The sequence below is a fragment of the Zonotrichia leucophrys genome, unplaced genomic scaffold (genome assembly GCF_028769735.1).
Source record: "Zonotrichia leucophrys gambelii isolate GWCS_2022_RI unplaced genomic scaffold, RI_Zleu_2.0 Scaffold_1076_16352, whole genome shotgun sequence".
NCBI lineage: Eukaryota > Metazoa > Chordata > Aves > Passeriformes > Passerellidae > Zonotrichia > Zonotrichia leucophrys.
The window spans coordinates 2,519-12,735 of record NW_026993281.1 but is presented as its reverse complement, the minus strand read 5'-3'; the positions used below and the strand labels follow the sequence as shown (position 1 = coordinate 12,735).

Below are 10,217 nucleotides of genomic sequence, written 5' to 3'. Positions count from 1 at the left end.
CACCACTGGATCTTCAGAGGAAGGACAGACCCTTCTGCAGGATCACTGCTCTCACACAATCATGTTGATCACTCTAACAGGATTGCAGCCACCATTTAATGGGACTGCTGCCACCACGCTGACCAACAGGGTGTCAGGTTATGTCCTGACTCTGTCAGTTTAAGGCAGGGTTTCTGTATCATTGCCTTGATCTTCATTTTGTTTTTTAATTGCAATTCTGGTTTAGACATACCCCAGGTTTGCCTTCAAACCAGTACAAAACTCAATGTGCTCATCCCTTGTTATTCTCCCAAAACAGGATTTCCCATCCCCAAACCATTGCCAGATGGAAAAGGAAGCTGTGAGGAAGAGGAAGGATCCCTGGGATACCCAGGCAGGTGAGGAGGAAGTCAGTGCTGCTTTCCCCTTCTCTCCTGCTCCATCTCCCAGCCCAGCACAGCCCCTGGTTGCAGGACAACCCTGCTGCCAATCCCATCCTGCCAGGAATGATCTGAGGAATTCTCCTTCCCCTTCCCTCTGGCACGGAGGCAAATGCCATCCTCTCCTTGTCCTTCCTCCCCCAGACAAGGAGCTGAAGATGGAGATCAGGGAGGAAAAATCTCCATGGAAGAACCTCATGGACGAGGCTGTTTTGCGTGACTCCACAGTGCAGAATTCCACTGGGGAGGAAAATCCCCAGAGATCCTGCAGGAGCAGGGGCTGCAAACCCAGCCCAGGGAACTCTGAGGAGGAAAGACCCACTCTGAGCCAAGAAGGTGGACAGAGCTTCAGCCAGAGCTCAGAGCTGGTGGTCCATGAGCAGCTTTATCATGGGGAGAAGCCCCAGAAGTGCCTGGAGTGTGGGAAGAACTTCAGACGGAGCAGCACCCTGATCAGCCACCAGATGATCCACACTGGTGAATGGCCTTACGAGTGTGGAGAATGTGGAAAGGGCTTCAGCTGCAGCACCCACCTCATCACGCACAAACGTGTCCATACCGGAGAGAAGCCCTACAAGTGTCCCCATGTGGGAAGAGGTTTCAGATCAGCTCCAATCTCCTCCTGTGTGGAGAGCCTGGTTCAAACACAGCTTAAAGAAAGAGGCCATGAAGGTATTCAGCTAATGGAAAAATAAGAGGCAGCTTTAAAGCAGAAGTTCCCAGGCTTGATTCTGTAAATAATTAGGTTCTCAGCCACCTTTTATATAAACAACAAGATTCACAGACCATCTTCTCAATAACAGGTAAACATTCTGTCCTTGGCTGATCTGGGAACAGATGGCCGCTCTGGGAACAGATATGAAGGTTTTGAGAACTTTTCATATCACGGTGAGAACACTAATCTTGGTTTCAATAAACAAACCTCAGGTATTGTAAACAAAAGAAGGAGTTGAAGTTTCCTCTATAGCCTATTGTGAGCTCGGATTTTGCAATATGCATGAAGTGAATTAACACTGTTATAAAAGGTGTCTGATTTGATCAATAAACTGAAGTCGATGCTGATCAACAAGGGTAGGTCGTCTTCCTTCACTTCAATACTCCTGCACCAACGGATTCACATGGATGAGAGGCCCTTCCTCTGCCCTGACTGCGGGAAGGGATTCAAGCACAACTTCACCCTCATCGCCACCGGCGCATCCACACTGGGGAGAGGCCCTACGAGTGCCCCAGTGTGGGAAGAGCTTCACCAGCATCTCTCACTTGACCAGACACCAGCGGAGGCATCAGTAAGGGAAACCCTGCAAATGCTCCGACTGCAGGAGGAGCTTTATCCACTGCTCCAACTCCATGCCCCACAGAAGGATCCATGTTGGTCAGATCCCTGGTGACCCACATTACCTGTGATCCATGTTGGGAGGACACCTGGCTGGTTATCCTTTTGGTTTGGCCCTAATTTTCTTCTGATTTGTCTTTATTGCTTAAAAATACCTGAAATAGGATTAAAGGAAAGTTATTTATTAAAGATGTCTGAAGTCCCACCCTATAACAGGTATTTCAGATGGAATTTATGGTTTAAAGACATATTCTGGGGGATTAGTGGGTTCTTGGAGGATTTCAGGAAGTGTTCTCCATCTCTTTGTACTCCAAAAGTCATAATGGATTGATCTGTCACCTCAAAATGTCTCAATCCCACTGAAAACAACTCAATCTTACCTCAAAAGGGCTCAGTCCCACCTCAAATTGGCTTGTTCCCAAAATATAAAAAGCTCAGTCCAATGCCAAAATTACTCAGTTCCACAGCCTCCAGGGTGAGATGGGATTGGAAGGAGATTGGGAGAAGTGGGATCCAAATTTAATGGTGTGGCTTGGGGATTGTCTGGGGCTGGGTGGGTGGGATGAATTTTGATAGTAAATAAAACTTTCAGAATATTGATTTCTGTCCCATTCATTTTCTGTCAGTTCCAGTTTGTTTTTCAGAGTGCCACCTTCGCAGCTGATTGTGTTTGTGCCCTTCTTTCTCTCCTGCCTTTCTTTGCCTGCTCTGTTTCTCTCTCATTGTCTCCCTTGACACCAGAGCAGCTCCCACCAAAGACCCTGTCCTGATTTAATTCCCAATCCATGAGCTGCAACAACCATGGGTGAAGTTATGAAGGCTGGCAGTGAAATGTCACTGTAAAATTTTGCTCCACTTGGCTTTTATCTCCTTTTAAGGTCTTTGCATCCCAGAGCAGGAACATCTTTTCCTGGCTGGGAAGTGCAATTCCAGCCCCTGGGAGTGTGTGCTGTGGATCCCAGAGGGACATTCCCAAGGTTCCCAGGGAGCTGCTCCTGCCGTGCCTCCCAAGGAGCTGTGCAGGGCCAGGGCACAAGGTCCAGCAGCTCTGTTGGTTCTGCAGTGCCACAAGGGCCCCTGGTTCCATGAGTTTCCCTACTGCCAACAGTGGTTCCTTGGTTCCCATGATGCCCTGCTGTGTCACCATGGATATTTGGTGCCATGAAGTTCTTCAGTGTCACAATGGCCTCTCTCACTCCATGAGCTTCCACAGTGTCGAAATGGCTTCCTTGGATGGGCAGTGTCACCATGGACCATTGGCCCCATGCAGCCCTGCTGGGTCACCATGGACTCCTTGGTTCCATGAGGTTCTGGGGGTGTCTCCATGGTCTCCTTGGATACACAGTGTCACAATGGACCACTGGATCCATGTGGCCCTGCTGTGTCACCATGGCCCCTTGGTTCCATGAGACCCCAGTGTCACAATTGACTCCTTGCTTCCACGTCACCCCCTCAGTTCCAAAATGGTCCCTTCATTCCATGAGGAAGACAAAAGTTTTGTAGAAACATTGAGCAAATCCTGCTGAACACAGCTGGGAACCTGTGTTTGCATTCAAGAGAGAGGCTAAAGGTCAGGATGGCACCAGCAGCTTCCATCTGCAACAGAGTTCCAGGGAAAGGACAGGGATAGAGAATTCAGCTGGGAGACTCAGAGAATTCTGGTTCCAGAGATGATTTCTACTCACACTGTCCCTTGGAGAAAGGTGACACCATTCCAGGAAGCCTGGACTGAGCAGGTGGTTCCTGAGTGGGGTTTGTTGTTTCAAAAACCTGCTCAGGCTTTTCCATTCTTTCCTTTCCCACAGGAAAACTTCTCCTGGGCCTGTGTGTGGGCAGAGCCCTGATGAGAGCAGGTGGGACATGGTGCAATGGGCTGGGACATTGAGCTGCAGAGCTCAGGGGAAAAGGTTCTGCTGCAGGGCACAGGGATGTCAGTGCCAGGTGGGCCAATGTCAGACATGGTGAGGCTGGGGGTGAGGAGCAGCTTGTCCAAACAGGGTCAGCCCTCAAGGGGCTCATTCTTCTCTGTGCCCAGACCTCCTAAGGAGACATTCACCATCAAGGTTACCTGGGGAATGCTTCTATCAGCTCTTCTCTGAACTGGGGAAAAAAAAATACTCACTTGATTAAAGAAAAATTTTCATGAGGTGCATTTTTATATCTTCATCCTTAAAGGAAGTCCAAACTGACTCCAATCATCTGCACAAGCCCTGGAGACTTGAAGATTTGGATTTGGGGCTGGGTCCAGGACCCTCAGGTGCTGAGAGAAGGCTGAAGAAAGTGCTCAAGGAGTCAGAAGCAAAACTCCAAGTGCCTTGGAGCATGGCTGGGCCCCAGTGAGGGCAGGGAGTGCCAAAGGCTGCCCAGGGACTGCTGAGAGCAGATCCTTGAGGCCAGGATTGCAGGCAGCCAAAGGCTCTGGGCAGGGAACTGCAATGCTGAGCAAGGCCTGGGCTGGCTGGGGGAACAGAAAGGCCAAGCCCTGAGCCCAGCCTGGGACAGCAGGGCCTGTTCCTCACGGGTGGCTCGGGGCTGTTTGTGGGGCAGTGGGATGTGAGGGGCAGCAAGGACAAATGTCATAAACCTGTGTGACACTGCAGATCTTCATGGAACCAATGGGCCAGTGGGACACAGTGGGAAGTTGTGGAACCAAGGGGATCATTGTGGCACTGTTGGGGCCCATGGAAGCAAGGGGCCAGTGGGACACTGTGGGGCCTCATGGAAACAAGAGACCATTGTGAGCCTGCAGGGCTGGAACATCCCAGAACACTGAAATGCTGGGGATAACCAAAGGTTCCTTGACTTGAGTTTGGTGCACAGGAGAAACACCAACCAGATAGTCTCAACACAGACAGATGCTAAAGAATACTCTTAATAGCAGGGGATTCACAAGGATCATCAAGTCCAGCTCTTAAGTGAATGGCCCACTCAGGAATTGAACCCACAGCCTCAGTGATACCAGCACCATGCCCTAACCAACTGAGCTAAGAGGTCAAAATTACACAAAATTTTACTGGCAAAATAGAGACAATCAAGGAACTTGGGCTAAGCATTTAATACAACATCCACTTCAACATAAAACTCTTATCAAAGCATTACCGTCATTTACTCAGCCCATTTAACCTAAAAACATTTACCCTTAAGATGTTAAGTTACCCAAAAATATTCCAGGTAAGTAGGATTAGAAGAAGAAATAGAGAACAGAAAGACAGAAGATCTACAGAAAGACACACACATAGGTGCCAAGTGCTGGGGTTCCAGCATTGCCAACAGAGGAACCCCATTAGAAAGCAGATCCAGACGACAGGCTGGCCTCGTGCTCCAGCTTTTAGCCCCCTGGGTCTTCATGGGCCTGCCCCTGGGTGGGACTGCCAGTCACTTGCCCAGTCAGAGTCAGAGTAGCACCAGCTCTGCCTGTTGTATTATTGATTGGCAGCTCTGCCAATCAGCAGAAAGTTGTAGCATTGTGTGTGTTTTATATGGGTTATTGTAAAGCTGGTTAGTTTTTATAAGCTAAGATTTTCGTTTGACCCTCAGTTCCCCCCACGTTCTCCCTCCTAATGGTTTGTTCCTCCCACCTGTTACCTGTCAATCATTGTAACCATCTCCTCTATGTCGAGAATCTTTTATGTCAATCATCCCTCACCTAGCATATGATTTTTCTCCCAAGCCTCTTCCCTCCCCTTGGCCCTTCCTATTGGTTTAGTTGTGTCTCTCGCTCCTCCCCTGGGCTTTGTTCATTGGTCCCTCGTGTCTCCTTCCATTACCCCCTTCCCCTTTTTAAATGCCTCCCTAACGGCTTTTCCCTGACACCGTCACTGGCCCCGCCTGGGTCAAATAAAGCGCCATGGCATCCACACGCATGTCCGCTCCTTCATTCCTTTACCACAGTTCTTCGCAGTCCTGCTCTCGTCTGCATCACCACGCCGCAGACGGAGCCACTACTCAGGATTCTCATGGAGAACCTGGAGTGGCAGGACTCGTAGTCTCCACCAGTCACTCCGAGAGCGGCTAACCGACCTGTCAGCTCCAGTGGCCACAGAAGCAAGTCTGTGAAAGTTACCACTCCTCCTGCTGTGTGATTGACAGCTCTGCCAGGGCTGGCCTGGGGGCAGGGCTCTGTCCCACCACAAACCAAGGCCTGACCCAGCCCGGGCCCCACACGGGCATTCCGAGCATCCCAAGGTGTCCCGGGACATCGATCTCATCCAGCCTCTGACAGCGACCACGGTGACATTACAGAACCTCATGGAACCATAGGTCAGTTGTGACAATGGAGATCCAAGGAAACTATGGTGAGACTGTGGAATCCAGGAATCACGGAATCAAGGAAACCATTGTGCAAATCATGGGCCCTATGGAAGCAAGGATCAGTGATCAAACTGAGGTTTGATTGTGATTGATTTAAAATAGAAACAAGGAGCCATTGTTTCACAGCAGGTCTGCGTGGGACCAATGGACCCTTGTGACTCTGTTGGGGCTCATGAAACCAAGAAGCCATTGTGACATTGCAAGACTTCATGCAATCAAGGAGAATACAGTATGGGGTGGTAGTATGGGGATCCATGAAATCAAGGGACCATGGAACAGGTCTGCCTGCTTTGGCCTCCTGGGGACTGTCTGAGCGGTCCCCCTGAATTTGGCACGCCAAGGGCCACTTCTCATCTGACTGTGAAGCACTGGGGCTCTGGGTTTTCCTTTCTATGGAAAAGAACAGTCTTTCTTGTCTAGGCTCCAATGGCCAAAATTAGGATTCGACCTCTAAAATTCCCTATATCCAAGGGTTACTCCCAAACAAAATTTACCAATACAATCAATTCTGGCTAGCCTCAGCCTCTCGGGACTGCCTCTCATATGACCCGGGGCTCGGTTCATTCCTTCCTATGGAGACCACTTTGACACTGCAGGGCATTTTTGAGCAAAAGGACATTGTTACACTGTAGGAACTTGTGGAACCACGGGGATCATTGTGACACTGCGGAGCACCATGGAGCCAAGGGACCACTGTGACACTGTGGGGCCTCATGGAACCAAGGACATCTTTGTGTCTCTCTTGGGCTACATGGTCCCAAGGGCCCAGTGTGAAGCAGCAGGGCTTTGTGGAACCAAGAGGCCATTGCTACATTTCAGGGCCTCGTGGAGCCAAAGGGCCATTGTGATCCTGCGGGGCGCTGTGGATCCATGGAGAGCATTGTGACATTGCAAGGCCCCATGGAATGATGGTGACCATTGTGACACTGTGGGGCCCCATGGAACCAAAGGAACATTGTGACCCTGCAGGGTCCCATGCTTCCATGAGGCTATTCTCACACTATGGGAAGTTGTGGAATCAAGGGAATCATTGTTGTACTACTGAGCCCCAATGGAACCAAGGGGCAATGGTGACACAGCAAGGCTTCATGGAACCCAAAGGCCATTAGGACACTGTGGGGCCTTGTGGAACTATGGAGACCATTAAGATCCTTAAGGACTTGACTAAGCAAGGGGCCATTATGACACCTTAGGGCATCATGGAAGCAAGAAAACCATTGTGACACTGCAGGGCCCAGTGGAACCAAGGGAACATGAAATAGGTGTGGCTGTCTTGGTTTCCCTGGGGTCACCTGACAGGTTTGGCTGACCTTTGAATGTGGAAGGCCACTCCCATCTGCCCCTGAAACACTGGGGCTCTGGGCTCTTCAAAAGAACTGTCCCTTTTTTCCAGGTATCCATGGCCAAAATTTGGATTCCACCTCCAAATTTCTGTGTATGCAAGGATTGCTGCCAGACAAGTCGCCAGGACAGACAAGTCTGACTGGTCTTTGACTCCTGAGGGGCAGCACTTACCTGTTTTCCAAACACTGGAAAGGGCTCTCTGCTTTTCTTTTTATGAAGAAACCCCTATCCCTCTTCTCTAGGCACAAATGTTTTAAATTAGGACTCCACATTCATATTTCAAATATCCAGGAGTTGCTCCAAGCAAACCTGCCAGGACAGACAGGTTATGCCTTGGCCTCTGGTGGTTGCTGTTCATCAGCTCCTGAAACATGGGGGCTCTGTGGTTTCCTTCCTATAGAGACCAATGTGACATTTGGGAGCCTTGTGAAATGAAGGGGCCATTGTGACACTGCAGAGCACCATGGATCCAAGGGACCATTGTGACACTGTGGAGCCTCGTGGAAGCCAGGACATCTTTGTGGCTCTGTTGGGCCACATGGTCCCAAGGGACCAGAGTAAAGCAGCGATATGGGAGTTAGCCCAGCTGTAACTCAGAGTCAGTCAGATTTTACGCCAGAAGTATTGGGCGTGATTTTAAGCCCTGGGAATCATTTGTTTAACTTAGGGTGAGTTTGAGAGTTCCCCCATAAGCCTTTAGTGTTGTTATGCTAAGTTGTCCAAGTTCTCCTCCTCTATTGGTTACTTGTTTCCCCTATATGGTTATTGTTCTAGAGTGTTCTACCCTCAAGTTTATATATTGTTTCTTCGCCTTTATCTCAGGTCTTTGAATCCCACCCCTTGTACTGTGCTGGACTTCTCCATGTTTATTGTTTTTCACCCTGCTATTAAATTTTTTTTTGACAACTCCATTGATCCTGCTTGTAGGATCACTGGGGACTAGGACGGTTGGGACGGACAGAGACAACAGATGTCTGAAGCCAGGTCTCGGAACTTGTGGTTTATTGCAAAGGGTGTGGGTGCAGGGGCCTTGTTTGGAGCTGCCAGCCACAGCGCAGAGCAGGCCCAAAAGAGGAGCTCGAAAGAGGCGCCCAAAATGGATGCCAGAAAGAGGAGGGGAGTTCCCATTACAATACAATAAATCTTCTGTGCTGCATATTCTAATTTTCACTAACCAATATAGTAAAAGATACAAATCTTATACCATTTACATGCAGCCTATAAGGATCATTACATTACCATACTGTGCTACATTTTAAACCCTAAAAACTACACTTTGGACTCCTTCTGCCAAGTTAGTAGCATCTGCTCTGACCCTTGGACTTGTCTGCAAGCAGAAGGTACTGTTTCATCAAAGGAAGATTACCTTCAGCCGGCCATACCATTGTTTGCCAGTTGTTCAGGAACTAAGGCTTGGTATCTCAAAGCTTGCTGTCATTTCAATCTCACTTATAGTTTCTATATTCTCAAAATGTTTTGCCAGGCAATCATATTTATAAGGCTTTCCTGTTTCATCATCCCCAGCATCTGCTTCTTTTCATTTTCACCACCCATGCCCTGAAGTTGGTGAACCAGAAAGGTTTGTCACAGCCAACCTCATTGCGACCTTTGCCGCCCGAACAGGGACCATGACATTTAGTCACGTCAGAGTGGTTAGCTGATGGATAGGCCAGTGCTCCCTGGGATTTTGGATTGTGTCAGGCTGGCAGATTCATCATTGTTTTGAGGGATCTCGGCCAGGATCCCCAGGGACAACGACAGTTTCACCTGCGTAGGATTGCATGGGGGTTTAGGGAAACACAGGACAATTATTGCCCATTTTGCTACTGCATTTTTACAATATGCACCCACATCCCATTATTGATTTGGGGTGTTCCAGTGGCTGCTCCACCTAAGGTGGAGAAAGAGAAAAATGGGCAGCCGGATCTCCAAAGTAGAAAGGTGTGTATACGGATGTTTTAAGTTAATTCTCACTGATCATGACCAAATGTCTTCAAAGAACAAATAAAAATCAATTGTGAAGTGGGTCATTAAAAATTTTCCAGATGCCCCTGAGCCTGACTGTCCTCCCTCCATCTTGGCTCCTCCACTTCCTGCTACCACAACCTTCTCTTCCACCCTGAATGCACCTCCAGACTCCACCCCCAGAACTGCAGGTCACGCCCCCACTTTTAATCATTCCACCTTCCCCCTGGGCCATGCCTCCAGAATGCCAGCCCAGGGGTATGCCATCCTAAATCAAGACCCTTCCTCCCCAACACTTGACAAAATGGCAGTGCCCTTTGCCTCACCCTCCGGCAACAATATAACCCCATGGTCACAGATACTAAGCCCAACTGTCACACTATTTCTAATCCAAATGTTTCTGCTCCAAGTTATTCTTCCTCCTCAGAAGACAGTTTGGACTCCTCAGAGCCATCTCGCTCTTCAACCAGAGAAGATCCCTGGGAAAGGATCCTGAAAGAAGAAGTTAAGGAAGGAGACTGGCAAATAGTCTCGAAACCCCTCATTGCCCTGGTATATTATGAAAGAAGAGGGCTGAATCCCAGGTATCAGCCATTGGTTTACGGGGAAATCAAGGATCTGTGTAGGGCAGCAAAAGACCATAGGAGGGACTTAGCTTGTTTTATTGGCCTAATGAGGGCCATGTTTACAGCTCATGTCTCAACCTCATGTGATTTAAAATATATTATGCCCATGTTGTTGTCACCTACAGAATACACCCTGTGGGAAGGGGAATGGAAGTATTTACTAAATCAATTAATAGCAATGACTATGCTAATAATGAGGCAAGGGTAGAATTGACAACC

General features: G+C 48.8%; 1 protein-coding gene across 1 annotated transcript; it reads left to right on the top strand.

Annotated features, from left to right (window-relative positions):
- Positions 1-325: 325 nt before the first annotated feature.
- Positions 326-1,006, top strand: LOC135442093 (zinc finger protein with KRAB and SCAN domains 1-like; the record flags this gene model as incomplete). The annotated part of the gene is made up of 2 exons (XM_064701639.1): positions 326-377; positions 564-1,006. Coding segments are annotated over exons 1-2 (495 nt in total), but the record flags the coding sequence as incomplete, so codon positions are not given.
- Positions 1,007-10,217: the final 9,211 nt, after the last annotated feature.